Raw genomic sequence first — 23,966 nt, forward strand, 5'->3', positions numbered from 1 at the left:
GGTGCAGATGGACGGACGGACGGGGGACACCTACGACCCCGATGACTTCTGACCAGGTGCCAGACCCGCCAGGAGCCCGACTAAGGTGACCTCCAGCTCGATAGTTGGGCAAAGTGGTCTGCGTTGATTGGCCGACGGGAGGATTTTGCCGTGTTATGTAATCTCTGAGTCTCTCCCGGCCTGCTGGGCAGTGGCAGTCTGCCGCCGCCAGAGGTCGGGTGCATCATCAGGGGAACGTACTGCTTTAGTCATGAATCAGCCACAGCACCATCATCACAGCATCACAGGACTGGCAGCACCTCAGCCTCAGGACTGCTCTTGATCCCAGGCTTACCTAAGGTGATGGCTCTCCAGGAGTACTGCGTATGTAATCTTCAGATCTACCCAGCTGCCCAGCTCCCTCATTGGATCATAGCTCCTGAACATGGCCTGTGCTCCTAGTTGTTCGGTCCCTCTTTCACAAGCCGGACATTCAGATTCCCAGAGTTCCAGTGCGTCTTCAGCCCCTTGCACAGCAGTACCGAAGCTCTAAGCAGGCTGTTCTACCTCAGTTGAGGTATTCTACTATGTACACAGCAAGGTACCTAGGTAGGTCGTTTCCAACAAGTTTTTAAAAAGGTACCTCGTCAAAGTACCTTTACCTTGTGTGGAGACGCTCCCCTTGCCCCCCATTCCACCCAGGCTGTGCTTGCGACTGCAGAGTGACGACAGCCATTTTTATTGGGCTTCACAATTCAGTGCAGCCAACCAAAGCCTCAAGCTGTCCTCAAGGCTCTGGGTACTGAATGCTCGACACTTGAACTTGCGACCGTCAGCTCCAACTTCAACAACCTCCCAGTTGGACGACAATAAGGGCTTCAAGGCATTCCCTCTCCTTTCGACCTCCCCTCATTCATTCGCTTCTTTTCTGCTTTGCCTAGCCTTGCATTGCCTTGTCCGTCTAGCTCTTCCTTCTCTTCGCTACTCACTACCCTTTCATCATCCCGTTGCCGCCCGTCGCCATGGCGCCCACCTTTCCCTATCGCGACATCAATGTCAAGGTCGCTCCCGACTCTTACGTCTTCACTTCTCCCTCCTCGCCTGATGCTCCTGCCCTGGTCATTGACAGACCGACCGGAGACCTTCGCCTTGGAGATGCAGGCCTGGGCAAGAGAGTATCCCGGCAATCAAGCATCGCCGGAATTCTGGGCATAGTCCAACTCAGACTTGGTAGGATCCCATACTGTCGCCAGCAACGCCGTCAACCCCTCTTGGCCTGCAATACAACACAATTCGCTAACTCCCATTCTCTCTCAGACAAGTATGTCATCATAATCAACAAGGCCCAGCCTGTCGGCCGCCTCAAGGGCCACATGGTCTACAAAGTTATCAGCACCGAGATCCTTCCCATGCGCGAGCGCCAGATCCGAGACCCCGACGAAGATACCTTTATTGGTCTGCTCGAGACCTTCATGAAGAACGGCCCCATGTACTTCTCCTACTCTCTCGACCTCACAAACTCCTTCCAGCGCCAGGCCTCCGCCGACGCCTCTCTCCCGCTCTGGCAGCGCACAGACGACCGCTTCTTCTTCAACCGCTTCATCCAGTCAGACCTGATCGACTTCCGAACGAGGGGCGCCAGAGGTCATGTTGGTCCCCAGCCCGGCGTCGACCCCTTCATCCTCCCCGTCATCTTTGGCATGCTCGAGATCCGCCCCACCACCTTCAAGAGAACCCCCGTCACCGTCACCCTCATCTCCCGTAGATCCAGACACCGCGGCGGCACCAGATACTTCACTCGAGGCGTTGACGACGAGGGCCACGCTGCCAACTACAACGAGACGGAGCAGATCACCATCTTCAATGACTCAGGCAGTGGTATGGGCGGCTTTGCCGGCAGCAGCGATATGCAGAGCGGCAAGTACGGCGCCGACGGGAAGGAGACCCAGATCATGTCCTACGTCCAGACTCGCGGCAGTGTGCCCACCTACTGGGCCGAGATCAACAGCCTTCGCTACGTTCCCAAGCTGCAGGTTCGCGGCATTGATAGCGCTCTGCCGGCGGCCAAGGCGCATTTCGAGGAACAGATCCGTCTCTACGGCGACAACTACCTCATCAACCTCGTGAATCAGAAGGGTCGCGAGCAGCGCGTCAAGAGCTCTTACGAGCAAATGGTTGAGAAGCTCGTATCGTCGCCCAAAGAGCGGACCGAGGGCGATCGTATCACGGACGAAAAGTTCACCACAATCCAGCCCGAGAAGCGCGCCGTCGAGTTTGACCGCCTGCACTATATCTACTTTGACTACCACCACGAGACCAAGGGCATGAAGATGCACCGCGCATACGCCCTCGTCGAGAAGCTGCAGGAGGCTCTCCAAGATCAAGGCTACTTCCGTGCGGTGGACATGCCGGGATCCAACGACGGCCGTCTCGAGCCACGCAGCTACCAGACCAGCGTCATGCGCACAAATTGCATGGACTGCCTGGATCGCACAAACGTGGTCCAATCCATGTTTGCCCGCCACATGTTGGACCGCATCTTTGAGGAGATGGGCTTGATGTCCCGCGGCTCGTCCTTCCGCGACGAAGACCCGGCCTTTGAGCACATGTTCCGCAACCTCTGGGCCGACAACGCCGACGTTGTGTCCAACTCGTACTCCGGCACCGGAGCCATGAAGACAGACGTCACCCGCACCGGCAACCGCACAAAGGTCGGCGCTCTTCAGGATGCCCGCATTGGCGTCACCCGCTACTTCAAGAACAACTTCTTCGACGGTCCCCGCCAGGACTCGTACGACCTGTTCCTCGGCGTATTCCTCCCTGGTACCGCAAATATTGGAGGCTCCCTGGTCTTTGCCGACCGCCGCCCCATTCTCATCCAGTCGGTCCCTTACCTCCTCGCTTTCAGCATCTTCCTCGTTCTTGTCGGTCTCTTCTCCAAAAGCGAGGCCGTCGTCACCATCCGTGTCTTCATCCTCTTCTGGCTCGCCGTCGCCGTCTGGTCTGCCAGCTTCGTCTTTAGCCACGGCATGCTTTACGTAAGTCACAGCCATCATGCTACCCCTTTTCCCTGTCCATGTTCAATCCAGCTGACAACCTATCTCAGGTCAACTGGCCTAAGCTCAACCCCAGACCGTGGGCCAACGAGGGCTACGCCGAGCACATGTCCAAGGCCCGGAAGGATTCCGTCCTTGGCTCCTTTGTTGCTCGTCATGAGCGCGGTCTCAGCACTGCGAGATACCTTCATGCCGAGGAGGGCAAGAAGAGAGTTGAGTGAGGCTGGCATTTGGTTGCGGCTCGACTTCTCTCCATTCGTGGCTCCTATTGTGTGTAATCGAGCCGTTTTTTCAAAGGGAAGACGGCTCTATTGGCCCGAAATTCTACATTCAACCCTTTTTGTCACATTCTTCACTGAATAAGGTCATACAGAAACCTTGTTCAACTACTTCTTTTCCAATGCTGAGCCGGGAGTTATCAGGCCTGGAATGGACATGGCATAGATGTCGTAGCAAATTAACGGCTTGTCTCAAGAACTGAATAATACAACTTTCTCCTTCTGATCCCTCGACTTGCGCGTTTCCTAAAGTGTTTGTCATGTCCTACACATTTTCAAGACTTCGTGACGATAAATAGGTGTCGCACACCATTCACCAATCCACATAAATTAGAGCCAATTTGCGAAGTCTCATTGTGTGGCCCGTCTGACCAATTGTCAATTACAGTCTCTTACTAGAGAAACACGGCTATGCATACCTAATTGAAACAGCTAACACCGAGTGTAGACCGTTTGAAATCTATATGTATTGCATGTTAAGTTTTGATAAGCCCAGAATTGACTTCTTGTTTGTTGGTTTGAGAGAAACTCTATGGGCGACTCGATAAGCACAAGTCTGACCTTCAGGTCTCCAAGTCGAGTTGCATCTCAGCAAGCCATAGTTGGAAACAAAGGAAATAGAACGATTGGGACAGTCGAGAGATCGGCACGAAGCCTTACGGCAGTATGATTGATATTCAACAGTCCCCGCAAAGACGCTGACAACTATGAGGAACTACATCCTCACCCCTTCATATGGGGTAGAGAAACTGCTTATTCTGCAGATCCGTCAGGTCCAAAACCGCCAAATCGACCTTGACCCGGATCGTCTCGCCGCCCTCGTCGACCTGCTCAACCCACCCGTCCCGCTCATCCTCGCTCAGCCCAGCAATATACTCCAACCGCTCCTTGTTCCTCCTCACGAGTATGAACCGGATGATCCACAAAATCACCGGCGTCCCGATCCAGCTCACCGAGATCATGGACGCCCACGCGCCGTAGAACCGCGGCGCGTTGGCCGGCACCCAGATCTGCGGCGACACGAGGTTGCCGACGCTGTACCCCAGCATGAACATGACGTTCCGCGTCAGCTTCTTGGTGTACCCGGCCGCCGTGGACGTCGTCCACCCCAGCGCGATGATGTACGTCACGCCGTACGTCGCCGCCGCGAGGATCAGGCACGCCAGGAGGCCGATCTTGCGGTCCCAGGGGACCGTGACCATCGCGACGCCGCCCGCGACGGCGGGCATGCACCAGAGGGTCCCGTGGAGGGCGAGGTTGCTGGGCCAGCGGCGGAGGGCGAGGGTGGCGACGACGCAGCAGAGGATGCCGAAGGCGCCGCCCGCCGCGGCGACGAGGGTCGAGCCGAGGGGTTTGATGCCGATGGAGGTGGTGATGAGGTTCTTTTGGCCGTAGTTTAGGTTGTTGGAGTACATTAGCGTGAAGGACTGCAGGGCGAAGAGCCAGGATACGGGGTCGCGGAGGGTCTCGACGACCTGTTCGCGCTTGAAGCGCTTTTGCTCGATGGAGCTCTGCTGCGCGGCGTGGACGCGGCGGATGACGTGGATTTTCTCTTCCAAGGTGAGGAAGCGGGCCTCGGCCGGGTTGGAAGGGTACTCGAACCAGACCCAGGCCGCGAGGAAGAGCGTGAGGCCGCCGGTGACGATGTGGAGGAGCTTCCAGGGGAGGACGGGCCCCTCGGCGTAGAGGAGGCCGTAGGAGAGGAAGCCGGTGACGAGGGGCGCGGCCTGGCAGGTGATCCAGAGGACGGGCTGGAGGTAGGACTGCTCGCGGCGGTTGAAGAACATGCCGATTGTGATTTCCATCGCGGGGACGATTGTGGCCTCGGCGGCGCCGAGGAGGAGGCGGAGGACGATGAGGCCGGCGTAGGAGGTTGCTGTGCAGTGGAGGAAGATGAGGACGGACCAGATGAAGATCGTGATGGCTACGTATTTGCTAAACGGGAGCTTTTGCATGAGGATGTGACCTGGCCATTGGAAGGCTAGGTAGCCTTTGAGGGTTGGGTGTTTGTGTCAGTTTCTCGCTGGAAAGGTTGTTGTGTAGGCGGAAAGGGGATGTGTAGGTGAGTTTTGCTTACCGACGTAGAACATCGTGTTCAAGTTGTTGTATTGGGCTTGTCTGATTCCCGTTTCCTCAAAGAGGCCCAAGATAGCTGCATAACCGAGCGTCGACTTGTCGACCTGGGGAATAAGTCACGGTTAGCTAACTGCTCATCACACAAACCCAGGTTCCATCGCGATCAACTTACAAAAAGCATGATGTTGATGGCCGAGAGGAGAGTCATGACGCGGAGATAGAGCTTCCTACGAATCTTCTTCTCCATCTCGGGCGTCAGGGGACCGAACTCGTCGCCATGCTGCTCGAGGAGTCGCAGCGTCACGTCGGCGTTCTTCTCCGAGACGGTCTTGCCCTTCGACGTAGACGTCACCTTGGGCTCGATCTCTTTCTCGTCGGCCATGACTTGGGTGATTTCGTTGATCGAAAACTACGATCAAGTGCACTTTCGTGAGGTATAAGTGCGCAAAGCCCGAGGAAAAGATTCCATTTAGGCTCCATGCAAAGCATGCTCTCAAAGGGAAGCCATCAGCGAACACCTGCGATCTTTAACCTCGTAGCCTCCATGGCATCAATAACTGTTGTGGGTCCCATCAAAATGTCGTTATCGAAGGATGTGATAGACTATGTTCTTCTTGTCGTCTCATTCTGCGAGGTTAGTGGTGAGCCGGGTCTCGCCAAGCAGCCAATGCGCGATGTCTCTCCGCTATCACGCAATACCCTGCGCCGGTCATCCTCCCGCCCTTCACTCCGAGATTTTACCAACTATTTGAACAGTATTGGGAAATTTCGTGGCATCACTGCACGCATCCAAGCAAGCTACCAGTCTTCCGGTCGGAGCTAGAGCAAGTCTCGTGCAGCGCGCTTGTTGTGCATGGCGTAAAGGCCGATTTCTCGGCCTTAGACAAGGGTCGGAATACGGCCGACGACGCCTCTACATGCATTTTTTGCAGGGACGAGAGTCATTCAAACAGCTGATTCTGGCCATGGAAGAAGGGAAAACCCCTCAGAATTAAGTTTGTTATCAAGTAGCTCTATCTGGAAAGAGTGGGATCACTCTCCCGGCAACCGTTCGGCTCAAAAAGCTCGGTCGACCGGAGGAGAGACTTGGACCAACATCCCGGAAGGCCGACGGCCCCACATCAGCGCCGTCTCCTAAACTTACCTTGACTCACCCTCATACTCTGCAGTGTAGAATCCAAGTATACCTCTACCTGCCCAATCGCCTGCAACAACCCAAGAAAATTACTCAAAGACATTGAGAGTACCACTGGTTCGCGGCCTGGCAAGTATACGGGCTCGCGCAGGCGGTACACCCGCTCCACCCGCTCCCGCCGCATTGGCCCCACCTCGCAACCGTGCACCCTCCGGTCGGCGGCGCGCTCGCCGTCGACGTCGCCGGTGGTGCCGCCGAGGTCTGCGTCGTCGTTCCCGGCTGCGTGGAGCCGCCCTGCGAATGTCAGTCAAGCTCTACTCTTTGAAAGAGAAGGGAAAGAAACGGAGAGCGAAATCACACTCACCGTAATCCCAAACCACTTCAAATCCTCAGCCCCCATAACAGGCACACTATGCCCGACCCCCGTCCCGTAAATCCCCTCCAAGTTCGGCCCGTACACGTACTTTGTATACTGCTCGCTCGGCGTGCCGGGCAGCGTCTGCTGCGGCGTGAGGCTGTACCCGAACACGCCCGTCCACTGCTTGATCGTCTCGTTCCAGTTCTGCGGGTACAGCGTCGTGTCGGCGCTGCCGTGGTAGATTTGCATCCGGGGGCGGCTGCCGCTGTATCCGGGGTACATGTTGAGCGCCGTCTGGGCCCAGGCCTGCTGCGAGGCGATGGACTGGCCCTGGCTGCAGGTCGAGTTCCAGCCGTTGACGGTGCCGGTGTAGAAGCAGCCCGCGGGGACGCCCGAGTAGGCTATGCCGGCGGCGAAGAGCTCTGGGTAGGTTGCTGCCATGACGTTCTAAGTTTGTTAGATTTTAGCAGAATGTCACTTGTTAAGATGAAGAGTCTCTCTCCTTTACTCTATATGTCTTTCGACAAAAGCTACTGTTTGGAAAATAGAAACTCACCGTCATCATCGCCCCCGAAGATGTCCCCGTCACGAATACCTTGCTCTTGTCACCTGCATATTTATCGAGCGTATACGTCACCATGTTCGCAATGGCATTACTGTTTCCGCCGCCGTCATGCGTCAGGGACGCGGTCGAACTGACGTCCCAGCACGTACCAGAGTACGGCGACTCCGGGTAGATGACAATCAGCCCGTAGGTGTCGGCGTACCCTTTGTAGGGCGTGTTGGAGTAGTACGCGCTCGCGGTGCCGGAGCAGTAGTGGATCGCTACGATGATGGGTGGGCTCGCCGCGAGCTTGTCCGGGACGTAGATGTACATCTTTGCGCCCGACGGGTTGGCACCGAAGGAGGTCACCTGTTGGAGGGAGGCGGCGCTCGTGAGGGAGGGCGCGAGGAGGCCTGCGAGAGCCGTGGTTAGGAGGGTGAGAGGCCTCATTGTGAGATTCGATCTTTTTCCCTTTTCTCGCTCTGTTGTAAACTCTAGTGGGTGGGTTTTTGGACCCGAACTTGGTGAAGAACAGCTGTTCTTCGTGTCTTTGGGTGGTAGGCCATGGACATCGTCTTATATATGCAACTTTCCCTTTTAAGGTCTGCGAAAGTGGGTGGCGGACGCAATGATTCCGAAGAATTGCGGGCTAGTGGCTGCGTCGTCACCTCCATCTATCAACAATCTCGGGCGTCTGAAAAGAGACAAAGTCATAAGATTTGCCAGAATTGAGCTGTAGAGCTTCTGACATTCTGATTCGAGTCCCATCAGTGTTGCCCTCGTGAGAGGGTATTCGTCGGTTGTTACTCGACCGTTCGAGGCGGTCGGTCAGCGATTGAAAATCACAAATCTCTTCCGCTTGCGCTTTTGAGCCCAGCCTGCCATTCAAACCTAGTCCGGTCTACGGTATTCATAGAACAAAAAGATTGCGGACCGGATGATGTGTCTGTCTCCGGACCCTGGATTGGGAAGTAGTGACGCTACACGAATGGGGACCCCCAGCGATTCTGCCACTTAGTCTCTGCTACTTCATTCAGTCCAACACTGCGACGTTCCCCATTTCTCGGGTCAACGGAAGTATCGTTTCTAGAAACCGTTCATACGCTGTACAAAGCCCATGATAGCAGGCTGTAAACATTGGAGAAAATCCACGTGGAGGGTGGTGACAGTGAGGTTCCATTTAGCCTGAATGCGGTCAGCAGTTGAGCCTCTCTATAAAGGCTTGCAACCGGGAGTACCTTCACATGAGAAGGGTGTCGTCGTGTATTCGTACGATCCATCCGAGAGAGTAGAATACTCCCTGAGAAGAAGGGTACTCGAGTCAAATTTTCTCTCCTGTCATAAGAGGCACAAGGGGAACGTGGCCGAGGGGTATGAGGGGGGAGTCTTTGTATGAAGCCGAAAGTCCTCGAGCCTTACTCAACCTAATCTTTTGTTCGATTCCCTACAGAGGTCCCCTTTTCTCGTCTCCTTCTCTCCTTTCTTCATTTTCTCTATTTGGGTCTGATCTAAACGGAAACCTTAAGGCCGGGTCCCACTTTGATAGAAACCCAGGCACCGCTACCAGATAGTCATCCCATGAGACGATGATTCGATTCAAGTCAAGGAGAACTACGTTTCTCGACCTTCGCCTAGAGTTTGATCTGACATCGTATAAGCAACTTGTAGACTGGCCTAGTGTGAGAGACCTTCATTGGTGTCTCGTCAACAGTCCCGACATAACTCGTGGATGCGCCTGTTCATGCCTGCCGTCCATTAATCATCGTCAAATCCAGACGCATAAGCGTACCAAGCCAAGCAGGTTCATTAGTACGCGCAAAAGCAAAGTCGTCAACGACAACAAATCCCTGCCGTTCATAGAACCTATTCTCCGTCATTAAAAACAATCACATCGTCTAACGCCACTCCTCTGTCGGACTCACCTGTTCAACTTCTTCTCGTTCCCAGCCCACGCATCAACATAAAGCACCTGCATGCCCTCCTCAACCCCATACTCCTTGGCCCGTCGGATGAGCGCCTCTCCAGCGCCCTTGCGATACCGTCCGGTCCTGTAATCCGTGACAATCACATCGAGGTACACGAAACTGTCCTTCTTCCCCTCCAACTCGTCGCGAATCTTCTCTTCTTTGTTAAATTGCCTCTTGACGTGACCCGGAAGCCAATTCGTGCGCATGAGCGCGGCGCCGACGGATACATAACGCTTCCCGTCCTCGGCGGCCCTGTACCGGAGGCCCGGCTCGTCTTGCCCGGCGTCGTGCGGGGTAATCGCCCCGGTCACCGTCGGGGACTGAACCTCAACTTCGGCAATAAAGATTCTCAAAGCATCGCCTTCGCCGGTAGTCCGGTACCTCTCCGACGCCGCGACGTCCTTAAGGGTTTCCTCGACGAAGCCGTCTTTCCGGCTAAAGGGCTGCGATCCCCACATCGCGCCGCTGCCCATGGCCGCGAGCGGCGCGAGTGTCGAGTCGAAGGCTTCTACGATGAATTCTGCATCGTGAGAGGCTAGGCCGGCGTCTCTGACGTTCATTGTGGTTGTTCCTTAATAGTACGCTGCGGAGGTATTTTTCGGGGCCGGGTGGCGATGACATGGCAAGACAGAAAAGTGTCAGGGGAAGACCAGGGCTGATGGTCCCCATTAACGTTGGATACTCACCTACCTATTCAAGGTATAGTCAGCATCGCTTGAATCCTTTCCCGCGTCGGTACCAACGAGACAGTGTTGAGATAACCACACCTTTCAACCCGCGAATCAGGAGCGTCGAAAGCGGCATGGTTTTTGGTTCTTCGCTTGGGAAGAAACCCACGTCACGGGAACGAGTTCCGACTCTGATGAGTAGACGATGCAAGAAGAGATCGAACTTGACTTCATTGCGGTGATTGTATGCATTAAAGCGTAAGGCATCGTGTGCTCGAAGCTGCTCTCACCATACCGCGATTCAGGTCTATCTACTTCCTGGTTTTTCGAATGTTACGCTTGTCGGTGGTGTCCACTCGACCAAGTAGAAACATGCTTTCCAGGTGCAAGGTGCGGTGGCAAGGATTCATCATTAGTGATGGGGTTTGATTGTATCTACGTTGTGAGATGTACCATCGGATTCTACTCAATGACGGCAACTCGAGATGAACGGAAGTCTGAATACCAACTCGTGAGCCATTTCCACTAATACTCAACTCACCAAGTACTAATTTGGCGCTCGCTAACTTTGAACGTCTGCCAACACATATCGCTTTGCTTGCCATAACTAGATCACGGTACGTTGTCTACGTAATTCCAAGGACTCGAAGTCGACACGCCGTTCATGGAGACGGCGTGGCCGACTCACGTTGCGGAGCATCGTTGCACTACTGCACGAGGTGGACCCTGTCGCCGACGGCAGTTGCTCTCAGATATCAGATCAAACTTTGACACGTCTTGGCACAAAGAGTGAGGCGAGCTTTTCGCGGATGAGACTGCCTCGAGGCAAGCTTAGGCGGAAGCCGTTCGTAGCGGACTGCTTTCTTCAACGAGGACGCGATCCCTCGTAAGTGCTCAACTTGCTACGCCGGACAATGTTTTCAGACGTAGAGATGGGTCATACTCCTTCATTCCACGGCGTTGACGTCGTTGACCACTAGTGTGCCGACATGTTAAGCCCTGGAATACCTGGGATCTAGCTAAGCTGTGTCTGCCGCATACAAGCGCTGATACTGTTGGGCATTGAGGCGCCTACGTTGGGTATGAATGCGAATTCGATGTTGAGCTATGCAATGGGATTCGATTTCAGTAGCTCAGAGAGTGGAAGGTAAGTGAATAGTGCATGCGAGTTCTGAGGCCATAATCTGTGCGTGATCGCACGGTCGGCCCACTTGTCGTCTTGAAACTGTCCGCTGCCGCCGGCATCGATCTGCGAGATCCATCGTCGTACTTCAAGTTGAAGAATGAAACCGAATCATAGTGACACTGAAGGGCAATCCCGCGTATTCTTGAAGAGTCGAGTCAGGCGGAGATTGTGGAACCGGCACCTGTGCTGTAAAAGCTGTCGACCTGCTATAACGAAGTCAGTAGAAATACCTGTCTGTGGAGAATAACCAGAGAAGCTCACAGACGTTTCCATTGCTTTTTGCTACTTGACGGCATGATCATACCTAGCGCAGTAAAATGCGGTCCTCAAAAATTGCAAGATACCCCGGATCGGGGACGCCGTGATTCTTGTAAGTTTTGACGAATACCGCCTGAAGGATTTTAGTCCTGAAGATGCAAAGAGGCACTCTAACAACGACAATTGCGATGAGACCGAGCGACAAGGCTCAGGTTCATCGTGGATACTGATCCCTTAATTCCATCGAAGAACCACGGTGTAGGTCTGATGACCATACTAGTGCTTGATGGGATTAGTCGGGCCCGTGGAAAGGTCGCTTGCTCACCCTCGGTCGTCTACTCACTTCTGAAGATTGAATTCTGGGCACATCCAGCTGTCAACTTCACCATCTTGCTCGTCACGGATTTGTGAGACTTTGATCCTGTGTCGGTCTATTGAGACTAGAGGCATCGACAAGCTTGCTAAGGGTTAGCTGCTACAGCTGCTCCTGGAGATGAATAAGTGTACGCCCTGACATAAGCAGACAAGAAGGCCGTGAATTCCGGGGCTTGTGAGGCTTCACTGGACTCTAGTTCTGAAAACTGAAGAGTAGTAGCACTCGCTGCGCCGACCGAGAACCGCTCTCCATGTCTTTTCCGAGAGGCACAGCAAAGTCAATTAAAAGGCAGGCCGAATCCGAAGACGAGGTACGAGTGCCGCGGCAACCCGGCCATCGTGGCATAATACCAGTGAGAGGTGGACATGAGGCGGCATGTTGAACATTGATGCTCCGCGCTTCTGTTGATGTACTTTATGGGTATTAGCAACACGTTAGGTTCCCCTTGCCTATTGGAAATAGAGAGGGAGCCAAGACACTGCTTGAGAGTGTGGCAGCAACGCTAAGGCTCTAAATATGTGGTTAATGGATTAATATGATGAAAAGCGGACGAAACGGCCTGTGATCCAGTTCACGCTCACTATTGAGCACTGAGGGGCGTCGACACAGGTCTTCATAAGTCGATGCCAATTCCGAGCGAGCCGTAGTGGTGGGAGTACTGGCCAGGAGATTGATTGAAAGGCGTGAGAAGTGTGCGATGCTGTGGTCCATCCTTGTTGAGAAGTAGATTGAACGAATAAGAATAGGTGAAACAGAGTGAGAGTTCGTCGAACGAAGGTCTGTGGGCATCAGGCCTTGGAGGCTTCTCCGTGCTCAACTTCAGGCGAGAGAAAGCGAAAACTACCGAATGAAGCATATTGCTGGCCGTCGCAAGCATACTTGTTGCAGAGGCGGGATGGTTTCTATGCGGACACAGTAGGGAAGCCGATGGAGAAGCCGGAAGCCTCGTGTGAGGGAACTGGAGAGACTTTCCGGAGGTATGTCCGGTGGCATACAAAGTGTACTGATCTCTGGCAAGCTCTGTCTATTGGCTTCTGTTGACTGGCGTTTGTGTACAGAAGAAGTTCATCATGTTGCTGAAACCTTGCAAGCAGATGAAAGAGGCGATTCTCCGACGAGCCAAGAGGTTGCGTTGGCACATTCTTGAGATGATGTTGATGCCAAGTACGCTGGCTGTCTGCCCCGCGCCTGCCAATAGTTCAGAGATGTACCTAGTTACCTGGGGCAAAGAAGATACTTTGACACGGACTGAAGATCTCTTTCTTGGCAAGCACTTTCCTCACTATTGCCTTCCAATTAGATCCAAAATGTGAGTTACACTGGTACCTGGATCGTGACTTGTCGTGCTTGCAGCGGAAGGAAGCTCAATCATCCCCAACAGCTTCCCCATCCTCCACTGGTTCAGGTCTGTAAGTAACTTCCCTCCTCACTGAGGTGGGGTGTTCCGTTGGAGCTTGCTGGCCGATTAGATAAGAGCTCATGGCCCCTGCATGCCCGGTGGATCTGCTGCACCTGCTTTCAACGACTCTGATTTGCTCAAACGGTGCTATCTCGTACCTTGTACCTCTAATAAGCGAGTGACGTCTCATTCCGACCCCACGCCCCGCTAGTCCGTTGTCACTGCTGCAGCATCACATGAACCCCTCTGACGGACCCGTGAACAACGACAGGAGAGTAACTTGCGCCGTCTCTACTGCTGACTCTCGGAACACTCTCCTTCACTCATACACATCTCCTTTGCGTAAGACATTACCAAAACCACCAGTAACCACATCTCATGCCACCATATACATTCTAGAACTCGACGCAGTTCCTGCAACAACACCGCCCTGAACACTCGGCGGACCCCGCGCTGAGCCACGATCCGATTGCTCATCATGTCGCTCTTCACTGCGCAACTGCACCCAGGACGAGCTCTGGGGTTTCTTGGTTTGCATTAACTCTGCCTGATGCAGTACACACTCGGACGCTAACTCTATTGCTCGTCGCTTAGTTCTTGGAGCGTCCTTGCATGATGTCTTGACGCGACTGAAGGCCGAACCGCAACGCTTTCCACAACTCGACCTTGCCTACTCCCGCGAGCAACCCGTCCAACAGCCCGTAACACTCAGCCTCCCTGCCAACGGCATAAGGCTACGATTCGACGGTCCGGAACAGCGTCTGCGCCTGATAGAGATTGTCGACTTCACGAAGAATCATGTCACGTTTAAGGACCGTGATCTCGTCAAACCCGCCAACGCGCAGGGACCGCCATCGTCTCCAGTTCCCGGAGAATCTACCTCCGGCCCAACCTTCCGACAAATCTACCATCGCTTGCTCGGACCAACCTACGGTGGAGAGTACATACCCCCTACACCCGATTCTTCCGATAACCTGGGTAACTACATACTGTCCTACCCTGGCGTTGCCTTTACCTTCCGACTGGCCGAGTCTGCATACTCCCCCAATAAGGATGTGGTGTCCCTGCTCTCTGCTGCGACAAGCCAGGTGCCCACTTCCATGGCTGTCTTCAGCGGAGACTCGTGGGCCCAAGCTCGAGAGAGCCTTTGGACAGAGGTTCTCCCGAGTGTCAAAACGGTTCCCGTTCTTCCAAGGGGGAAGGATGTCGTTCCCGATGAGATCTCGCTGGTCAAGATTCATGGTGGTGGGAAGCTCCAGTTGTTCCGCAAGTGGACCAACTCGTCCCTTTGGATCATCCTGGGAGAGACGAGCCCACAGGAGTTGATCGCTGAGCTCGGTCCCCCGAACGCTACTTATCGGAAGAACGACCAGAGGATGACAATACACAAGCTTCGGACGGCGAGCCACAGCAGAGCTCGGTCAAACGGCGCTGACCTGAGTCGGCCAGACGATCTCACTGACACTGACCAATCATCTGCCAACACTGGCTCAGACGATTCCAACGATGAAGCCATCGAAGAAGACATCGCCGGAAACGTTTCTGGCGAATGTTTCTACAATTACTTCTACTTAGGATTTGATGTGTTGGTGTCTACTCCCTCGCCCCCATCAAGACCACCGCCTTCGCAACACGAGTCTCAAGTGCCGCCAGGAAAACCCATCAATTCGGAGTCTCCTGATCGACTGGTTGCTACGAAACTAGTCCTTCATGGTAACGTACCTGGATCATATGAGTTCAACAGACACCGTCGCTGCCGTTGGGAAGTTAGCTATCTTGACGATGGCTCTCCCGGTGCGGCGGCAAACTCAGAGACCAAGTTCACCGAGATTAAAGAGAGACTAAACGAACGGTGGAACAGCGCGTACCCTGAAGGCGACTTCAGAGCCCCCCAAAGAGGCATGGTGCTCAATAGGGGCTGGGGTGATAGCCCCGGCAGCAGCTGCGAATTTCTTGGAGGTTGGGAGGACAGTGGCGCCAAGAGATTTGATGGCAGCGACGATTCAACCACTACTCTTTTTGGATTCCCCGGCCTCGTGTTTGAGGTACTCAAGAACGATCATGTTAATACGGTGACTGTGTTTTAGGTTTGAGTTGGGCATAACCCTGGGGTCAGGTGGTCTGGCGATTGAGCGGGCAGGAATTGCAACGGCCACGGAGCTCCCAAATTGGCCGGGAAGACGAGGCTACAGAATGGCCACGATATCCCTACGAACAAGTTGGGGTTATGCTCAAATCCAGATGCATATTCAGACACCACCACTTCGCATCCCTTTTTTAGCCTCGTTCTTAGGCTTGTCCACCAACTCAACATGGAACAGCTATGACGTGGCTGATCTCAGATTATCACTTTGCGAGGCTTCTCTCCCATCCACTTGCAATACCCCATCTGATTTTGCATTCATGCAAGACAGACTTGGGTCTTTTCAGCTTTGTCCTCGCTTTACTTGACGGTCTGACTCGGGCCATGTTTCGGGAGCCAAGGGCTTCCATTGCATTGCGACCAGCACCTACCATGTTGTAAAGCTCCAGCAGCTCCGAGCTGGCCGCCCGTGTCGAACACCTCCGAAGCTGCATCGAAAACAATAAATAATACAGCTAGAAGCCTCCTATGGTCTGCGGTAGCATAGAACAGTTAGTTATTCATTGAATACCCAGAGATACCCCCCAAAGATACCCATATACCCCCCTCGTTCGCAACATGGCAAAGAAGACCGCACCGGCAGGAGCCCAGAACACCAAGCAGAATGCTTTGGCTCTCAAGCGCTACCTTCCGCGCAAGCTTAGAGAAGCTGCCGAGGACGAAGCCGCAGTGGAGAAGGGAGTTGGACACGACCTGATCATCTACAGTTTTGATCGCCCTACCGGCCAGTATGGATACACGCCCTTTTCGATTCAACTGCGTCTTCGCCTGCGCCATGCCGGTATTCAGCACGTAGACCGCGCTGCCAACATCTTCCAGGCACCCAAGTACCGGGTGCCCTATGTCAAGCTTGCCGACTCGGACGAGCTTGTGGGCGAGTCCCAGTTTATCATCAAGCGTCTTGTGCAGACCGGCAAGCTCCAGGATCTTAACAAGGAGCTCTCTCCCTCCGACCAGGCCAAGGATGCCTGCATCCGAGCTATGCTGGAGGATCGCGCTTACTTCCTCATTGTAAGGAGAACCCGCAACATGATAGTGATAGGAAACAGGAGCATACGCTAACGCTCAACGTAGTTGTACGAGAGATGGCGCGGCCAGTACGAGATGATGTGGCACGACGGCCCCTTCTCCCACTTTGTTTGGGGCGCCAAGCAGATCTCTACCCAGGCGGCTCGCGGCTACGTCAACTCGCAGCTGTGGTTCCAGGGTGTCGGCCGCTATTCTGACGAAGAGGTTAAGGCCTTTGCCACCGACGTTATCATGTCCCTGAACGGCTTTTGCGAGACCTCGCTGTCGAAGCTGAGCCTCGATTCGCGGGAGTCCCGAGAGCCCTTCTGGATCCTGGGCGGACAGCGTCCATCCGAGGCTGACTTCATCGTCTACGGCAACCTCGCCACCGTCCTCGGCACCACTGTGTAAGTAACGGCATGGTCATGAGAAGGATGGAGTTCAAAGAGAAAGAGCTAACATATCGCGATACAGTAACCCCGTTCACGCTGCTCTCATCCGTGAGAAGCCCGCCTTGGTAGAGTACATGGGCCGCATCCACGAGCGTTTCTTCTCCGAGTACAAGTCACCTGTTCACGCTTAAGTTGGTTAGGGTGAGATACCCCGATACCCCCAGGTCACCCCAAATGCGAGAGACTGTCTGCGCCCATCTTTTGTTGTTGGTGATTTTGTTCCCCCTTTCGGGCCCGCCAGGTATACGGGATGGGCTCCGCGTTGGATTCTTTGTATGAATTTGGACACTGAAGAGGGAGCGGGACGGAAGCTTGGAAGAATGGAAAGGAAGGGCGTGTTCTGTTGACAGGCCCTCGTTAGGAGCGCAAAATACCTAACTCGATTTTCTCTGATGTTTCGTAAAGCTATAATAATCTGTTCCCTCTACGCTGCATTGGTATATCATTCTGTGTTATTGATGTTGACGATGTAGAGTATGAAAATGAGAATGATACCATGTCCCTGAAGAGCACGGACGTGGGAGGTTTTGCGAGCCATCAACACCAGAAGGGGATAGGTGATGCGTAAGTATTCAAGGAAACGTATTCGTCAAGCTCCTTCCCGTCAAGGCAGCCACCAAGGCACAACTTTCATCCCAGCCATCCTCATTCACACACACCGCCCACCGCCACTGCCCCAGTAGGTCAAAGGAAACAATTTCGTTCATTATTATCACCAAGGCCTGTGTCGTAGCGGGGAATGTCGGCGCATTTGCGTTCGAATAGCCCCGCACACATAGGTCCCGGGTTCGAGTCCCGTGTTTGTTTCTTGTAAAAATCCTTGCATCGTTACACCTGAGGCTGGTAAGAGTCTCCTCGGATATTTCGTAGGCTTTCCCTGTTATAGGGGGCCGAGCTTTTTGTATTTTTGCTACTTTGCTTTTAGGTATTTTGTTCTTCCGGTTTGGTTATAGAAATTAGGCTTGTTCCTGCGGACTGACGAATTTTATACACACGGTTCTTGGCTTATGGATAGGCGGATTATCAGTCAAGGAGAGTAAGTGATATCTAGACTCCGGCATATCTGACCAGGTCAAATTGTATCATGTGCTTTCTGTTTCCAGGTTCATTGGCGTAGACAATTGTCTTGGATGGCTTGGACTTTTAATCTGGGAAAACTCACACGATACAATACACACGATACAATACCAGATCGCTGCCCAGACTCTTGGCAAGGGCAATCTGGACGGCTTCGGGGCCAAATTTAAGCTTATGTTTGTGTACCACAGTACCTAACTGGAGAAGCAGCTTCAGCAACCTCAAGGCTACGAGGTACTCTGTATGGTGATTTCAATCAAGTGCATCCGTCTAGAGTCTTCGTCTACAACGCAATAGGGAAACGGAGGCCATGTGGTTGAGAGATGTCGAACATATGCTTGAAGCAGGGAGACCCTTCAGATGCAATGGGCGGTCTGAACCGGGAAACCTTAGCGCGGATCGGGGGGCCGGGGGATCCATTTACCTGCCGGCTTAGCGCGCTCAACAACCACTCGATATCAAAGCCGTACTGTTGTTCCGTATGTTTTCGCGGCTTCAGCTGGAAATTGGAGGTTTGGTGTCCCCGAGCGACGTTGGGAAACCAAAAAATGCGAGACAAAGGATTTCTTTGTTTGTCGTGCCGTTGGTCGGCTGGCACCTCTCCGCCTGGCCTAGACCATCCTAGTGTCTCCCTCCTTACGATTGGACTGAATTTGCTGCTCGTCCGGGTCTGGAGGATGTTCCGCTCCGGCGATTGCCGAATCGGGTGGGGCCATTCTTCTGCATGTGTGGGGTCAGTGGGTGGAGCAAATCTTAGCGTGGTCGGCTGCAACGCCACGGCAGAGCTATGGGAGAGGTACGGAGTACGTAGTAAGGTACTTGCTTCTGCCAGGCTTTTTGGCTGCGTAATGGGTGAAAGGGTACCTTGTATTCGTAGGCGTTGAGTTGGAAAGAGCACTATGTAGAGCTGGCTAGGAACCCTGGGCCGTGTTTGTCCATGTGCTCGCCGCTTTGCTTCACTCCTGCCGCTGTCGCTGCCGCTGATACTGGCGCTCCTACAACCAGCTGCTGCTACGGATACTGTACGGTCGAAAGTTGGACTGCCACGATCCTGGGCACCGAGAGATCGACGCCAACTTATGCTCAGCTGGCACATGTCAATGCCCTGTTTCGGCTCGGACGAATCAGCGCCAACGTCTCCAAAATCTTCGTCACCTTTCGTCCCTTCACATGGGGTGTTCCGTTACTTGGCTCTTTTTTTGACTCGTCTTGAACCCGGCCATCCACCCCCTTGCATCCAACCAAGAGTACCATGGGAGTCGCGAACCCCTAAAAGTTCCCCCCTCATCGTTTTTTACCCAACCGACACTTTCCATCGCCCGCCCACTATCCCAAGACCGGACAGACGAGGGCAAGCTAAGCTTGACGACGACGACGGCAACTACGAAGACGACGACCGAACGGCGTCGAAACCGACCAACGGGCTGGTGACAACGTATAACACAGCTTGGCCGGCCATGCGAGCATCTCCGCCGCCATGACGGAGAAAGATGATGGCACGAGGAAGCTGAGCCCACACTCCATGCCTGGCGATAGGGGCAGCAGCAGGGGTAGCTACGAGACGGGCGAGTCGAGTGCCACAGGCAGCCTCCTCAACGACACGACACTTTTGCCATCACCCGACGAGTCTAGCGGTGCGCGCCGTCCACTTGCATTGAGCCCGAAAGATGCTGAACATACAAATGGATACCATGGCGGAAGGGCCGATGCGAGGAAACAGCAGCAGCAGCAGAGAGCTCCTAGGCATCGCTCTAACGGAGCCTTTTTGCTGCAGGATGCCTTTCGTAACGATGGCGATTCCGAGGAAGAGGAGCAGGTACCCCGACTACGGCACGTAACGCGAAACATACCACCCAGCCGGAGAACGAAAGACTCGGAAAGGGCATCGGACAGGTCTGGATCCAGCGCTGGTCGCGATGCCGGCTACGGACTCGCTGGGCTCGAGAGCCCGCCAAGGCGAAAGGGCGATTCGTCACCGCCGCAACCTACGAATAGACTGACGGTCAGGAAACGGGATGCGCCCAACGGCAGTAGACCGTTGTCGGGGACGAGTTTCGCGCCGCCTGCGAATGCCCCACTCGATATCGACTCGGCGCAGATCGTGAACATGGCTCTTAACTTGAGCGAATCTCGACGGCAGGTGTCGCGAAGGATCGCGCCGCCTCAGGCTGTGCCGACGCTAGCACAGCTTCCAGACGGAACGACAGGCGCGAACCTCAAAAACCACTTGCAACAGCAGAGGAGAATGTCGAGAACGAGGTCCCCGGGGCCTGAAAAGGCACTTACTCCGCGATTACCCTCGACGGGAATGCTGAGCAGCCCGCTGCAGGCGACGTTCGACATGAGCCGGGAAGGCACCTTTCGGAACCACTTTACCGCGTCAACCCTGGCACGAGTACAAAAGGCAAAGGAGCACCTGGAGCTGATGGCCCAATACAGGCGCCTGCTGGAGCTGGTCCCACCCATACAGTCGCACAACCAGAGCCGCCCAACGACTGCCAGTCCGCCTACGTCCTCTGGAGGAGTTGCGAGGATTCCCACCTATGGTAGTGCCGATGGCAGCGTGCGGCTGGGGCGTCCCTACAACCCGTTACAATACATCCGCAACAGGAAGGTGCGAGCTCGGGAGCGCAAGGCGATCGATGGCGAGGCCCAGGGTTTTGGAGACTTTATCAAAGTCGCCGACTGGGTTGATGAGGTGGCTAAATGGGCTGCGACGGGCCAGACCAGTACGGATGGCTGTACGCTGCCGCCTTTCACGGATGCAGACGTGGTAGAGCAGCAAAACGCTCTTCAGGCCACCACCAGCGCTAACAAGCCGAGAAGACCAAGGCTGGATTGGACCATCGACGCAGCGGACCTACTTGCCGATGTGTACTGGCTGGAGCAAGATCACCACAAACAGCTGATTGAAGATCGTCACTGGCGCCGAATCTTCCCCCAGAACGTCGAATTGCATAGACCTTTGTCTAGGCAGAACGAAGAGTATGGCAGCGAGTCAGGACAGACACCAGGGCGTAAGGAATACGAAGGAATAGGGGCCATGATCGATCCGAAATCCAGCAACCCGGGGCTTGCCAAGTCGGACACGGAACATTCTACAGCGAGCGCTCGGGAACGTGCCCGCCAGAAGCTGCACGATCTTACCGGACATCATCACCATCACCACCACCGGCACAGCAACTCAGTGCATAGTCACTACGACTGGAAGAACGGCAAAACTTCGGTTTCCGATCTGTCTGAGAGCGAGAACGAAGGCAAGCTCAGAAAGGAGAGGAGGAATCGAGCAGGCACGCTCACCAGCAGTCACCAAGACATCTTGGAGAAGCAGATGCTTGAAATGATTGCCATGGAGGCGCGTGAAAACGGCCCCAAGAAGCCGGACGGATCGGGTTACGTCACGCCGGAGCGAAATGCTGGGGTCACGTCACATCCACAGTCAAGACAACACAGTCGAAAGGCGTCTATCGTGGAGGCGAGCGAGTCTGATGAGAGGAAGAGTAAGGAAAAGCCTCGCTTCACTCCGTTGCACCTTCAACGCGGCATGGGAAGGTCAAGTCTGGAGATTCCGGTCCCTGCAAGGAGAAGCTCGTTCGAAGTCGACTCATCTCTCCCCAACTCTCCAGACGGCGCCATTCGTGGAGATCCCTTCATCCCCGCGCTCGGCGGAGATCTCTCACCTGGGTCAAGCCGGGCGAACTCCCCTACTCGAAACCCGTTTTCCAAGGTCAAACAGATATTCCGCGAGCGAAGCAAGGAAAGAGGCTCGCGCATTTCGGAAGAGAGATCCAGCGCGGAGGATTTGGCCAGTGCGCCCAAGACGCCATTTGAAGTTTCGCCTGAATCCTCGGGTGATCGAAAGTCTATGGATAGAAGGGGCTCTTCTAGAAGCCCGTCTCGCAAGGTTGTCCAACGCCCAACAGGCGAAAGCCACAAGTCTCATCGCAGCACTGCTAGCACCAAGCTGCGCAGTGACGATCCGGGAATGCGAGGGTTATTTAAAGGGGCTCGTATCGACAATGTTATACGTGGTGGCGTGTCGAAGCTTGGTGATTTGATCTGGCGTAAGGAGTCGGAGACTGGCGATGGCCCGTCCGAAGCCGAGGGCACCACAACGGATGAATCAGACACCGAGCAGAGAGGCAGGAAAAGAGGAGAAACGCCGCTCTCAAGGACGGCTTCGATTAGGAGTCAGGGTATGCGCCAGCAGAACGGCAAGAACTACCTCGACATCATGCCTGCCTTTGAGTCTTCTCACGAGAAGCTGAGGCACATTGAGAGCGAGCCGGCGAAACTTCCCGACACGTCACCGCCGTCAGTAAGTCATAAGTCGCCTCGGTTTGACAGGCTGAAGCCGCCGCGCATCGATATCCTAGGCGCAAGTCCAACCTCGTCACCCGGATCGACAAAGCGTTTATCAGATGTGTCGGAGGGCGAGCCGCTGTCTGGCAGTCACAGTGCTGGTTTGAAGGAGGCGGACAAGCGGCTGAACAACATCATCGCCGTTCCGCCCTCATTCCCACCCGATGGCCGTCCCGGATCTTCCTCAAACCGCAGTCGACACTGGTCCATCTCTGACCACAGCCCCGCACCTGACCGAGCGCCCATGTCGAAGCGTGAAGCCGCCCGGTTGCGTGCCCTAGTCTTGAGCTCCGGTATCAAGGCCATGGAAATTACTCGCCGCGCCAACGAGCCTCATCTCGCGTTTGCAGCCCGACAAGCACCGTCTCAGAATGACCTTCAGGTCGCAAACGTGTTCTGGCCCACGATCGCGGAGCTCAGCCCCGACCCTGCAAGCATACGCAACAAGGCCGTACCGCAGACGGAGCTGTACCAGTTCGCCGCCAAGACCCTCGGCAAATCCATCCAGTGCGCCGGCCAGGACTGGCAAAAGACGGCGGACCACTTTGTCGCCGACGCCGTCCCGGCCCTGCACCGCCGCGTGGAGGATGTTCGTCGGCGGGTGGCGACGGATCTCTCCGCCATGACACGCGCGGCGGCCGACGAGGCGGATGAGACGAGCCGCGATCTCACGCTGGGCCAGCGGCTCAAGATTAAGCATACGCTCGATGTGATCGAGGCCATGCTGCGGCGGCGCAGACGTAGGTTCCGCTGGGTCCGTCGCGCCATGTGGCTTGCTGTCGAGTGGGTGCTTGTCGGGTTCATGTGGTATGTCTGGTTTGTCGTCATGATCCTCAGGGTATTTTGGGGTGTTGGGCAAGGGGCTGTGGGCGCTGTCAGGTGGTTATTGTGGTTGTGAGCGAGAACCATGTATATGGCTCTCCTCGCGGCTCCTTCTTCTCAATTCAACTCCCCGGCCTTTATTTGTGGCACAAAGTTAAAAGTTGCGGATTGTTTTCTTTCCTCTGTGTGTTTTCTTTTTGGTAACCCGCTCATCATCATAAGCACTGTCATTACTATGCATAGCCGACGGAGCGAAGTTTTCTTGGAGTCACATTTGGCTGTTGTCTTAGCGCAGAGATGGCGTGTTTTCAATTCTAGTGATGGGGAGGAAGAGGGGAAAAGATGGAGAAGAGAGGATGAGAGGAGAGGTGTAATGATACCCGGAAGAGAGGAGGGAATGGTGAAGAGAGGGGGAAGAGAGAGAGAGAGAGAGAGCATGGGGAAGATGGGGTTTTTTCAGTTCGACTTTTGTCCGCTTGAGTGCGATTTTTTTAGCGACTCTTTTTCTTCCCTTTTCCCTCCCCTTTACATCGCGGGATGGGTGACGTTCGAGGACTGGGCTTCTTCTCCCTCCGCCTACATGGAAGGGGGATAGGGTATGTGATATTATTATTTCCGTGAGTGAAACTCTATATACATAATGATACATACATACTACGAAGATCGTGCGATGATGCAGGTGGAAGCAAGAGATTTGGTATGTGATAATACAGACAACGCAGAGTACTTAGTTAGGCACGGCATTTGTCTCAGTCCCAACGTGTCTTGGTGAGTGACCCGGAGCCGGTGAGCGGTGAGAAATGGGACCAAAACACCGGTGAG

General features: G+C 54.5%; 7 protein-coding genes across 7 annotated transcripts; 3 read left to right on the plus strand and 4 right to left on the minus strand.

Annotated features, from left to right (window-relative positions):
- Positions 1-342: 342 nt before the first annotated feature.
- Positions 343-3,256, plus strand: CLUP02_13466 (uncharacterized protein; the record flags this gene model as incomplete). The annotated part of the gene is made up of 4 exons (XM_049292405.1): positions 343-363; positions 945-1,209; positions 1,297-3,017; positions 3,086-3,256. 4 exons carry the CDS (start codon positions 343-345, stop codon positions 3,254-3,256), a joined length of 2,178 nt encoding a protein of 725 aa, XP_049149551.1.
- Positions 3,257-4,044: 788 nt separating this feature from the next.
- On the minus strand, positions 4,045-7,876 carry CLUP02_13467 (major facilitator superfamily transporter; the record flags this gene model as incomplete). Its single annotated transcript, XM_049292406.1, has 6 exons — positions 4,045-5,303; positions 5,391-5,493; positions 5,562-5,798; positions 6,637-6,818; positions 6,885-7,329; positions 7,439-7,876. The coding sequence occupies 6 exons, from the start codon at positions 7,874-7,876 to the stop codon at positions 4,045-4,047; spliced, it is 2,664 nt and encodes an 887-aa protein (XP_049149552.1).
- Positions 7,877-9,057: 1,181 nt separating this feature from the next.
- CLUP02_13468 (acetyltransferase) lies at positions 9,058-10,197 on the minus strand (the record flags this gene model as incomplete). Its single annotated transcript, XM_049292407.1, has 4 exons — positions 9,058-9,161; positions 9,216-9,289; positions 9,349-9,964; positions 10,161-10,197. 4 exons carry the CDS (start codon positions 10,195-10,197, stop codon positions 9,058-9,060), a joined length of 831 nt encoding a protein of 276 aa, XP_049149553.1.
- Positions 10,198-11,166: 969 nt separating this feature from the next.
- Positions 11,167-13,271, minus strand: CLUP02_13469 (uncharacterized protein; the record flags this gene model as incomplete). The annotated part of the gene is made up of 13 exons (XM_049292408.1): positions 11,167-11,310; positions 11,366-11,453; positions 11,534-11,638; positions 11,701-11,787; positions 11,849-11,962; positions 12,013-12,135; positions 12,196-12,362; positions 12,433-12,581; positions 12,635-12,759; positions 12,794-12,884; positions 12,938-13,069; positions 13,131-13,163; positions 13,208-13,271. The coding sequence occupies 13 exons, from the start codon at positions 13,269-13,271 to the stop codon at positions 11,167-11,169; spliced, it is 1,422 nt and encodes a 473-aa protein (XP_049149554.1).
- An 89-nt stretch (positions 13,272-13,360) lies between these two features.
- Positions 13,361-18,158, plus strand: CLUP02_13470 (uncharacterized protein; the record flags this gene model as incomplete). Its single annotated transcript, XM_049292409.1, has 15 exons — positions 13,361-13,441; positions 13,511-13,645; positions 13,680-13,835; positions 13,916-15,318; positions 15,368-15,498; positions 15,602-15,800; positions 15,954-16,434; positions 16,498-16,838; positions 16,906-16,995; positions 17,065-17,220; positions 17,289-17,440; positions 17,493-17,562; positions 17,899-17,919; positions 17,987-17,996; positions 18,075-18,158. The coding sequence occupies 15 exons, from the start codon at positions 13,361-13,363 to the stop codon at positions 18,156-18,158; spliced, it is 3,510 nt and encodes a 1,169-aa protein (XP_049149555.1).
- An 85-nt stretch (positions 18,159-18,243) lies between these two features.
- Positions 18,244-18,676, minus strand: CLUP02_13471 (uncharacterized protein; the record flags this gene model as incomplete). Its single annotated transcript, XM_049292410.1, has 2 exons — positions 18,244-18,526; positions 18,609-18,676. The coding sequence occupies 2 exons, from the start codon at positions 18,674-18,676 to the stop codon at positions 18,244-18,246; spliced, it is 351 nt and encodes a 116-aa protein (XP_049149556.1).
- A 761-nt stretch (positions 18,677-19,437) lies between these two features.
- On the plus strand, positions 19,438-23,220 carry CLUP02_13472 (uncharacterized protein; the record flags this gene model as incomplete). Its single annotated transcript, XM_049292411.1, has 1 exon — positions 19,438-23,220. One exon carries the CDS (start codon positions 19,438-19,440, stop codon positions 23,218-23,220), a length of 3,783 nt encoding a protein of 1,260 aa, XP_049149557.1.
- Between the last annotated feature and the right edge of the window lie 746 nt (positions 23,221-23,966).

This window comes from Colletotrichum lupini, chromosome 7, assembly GCF_023278565.1.
Source record: "Colletotrichum lupini chromosome 7, complete sequence".
In the NCBI taxonomy this organism is placed as follows: Eukaryota; Fungi; Ascomycota; class Sordariomycetes; order Glomerellales; family Glomerellaceae; genus Colletotrichum; species Colletotrichum lupini.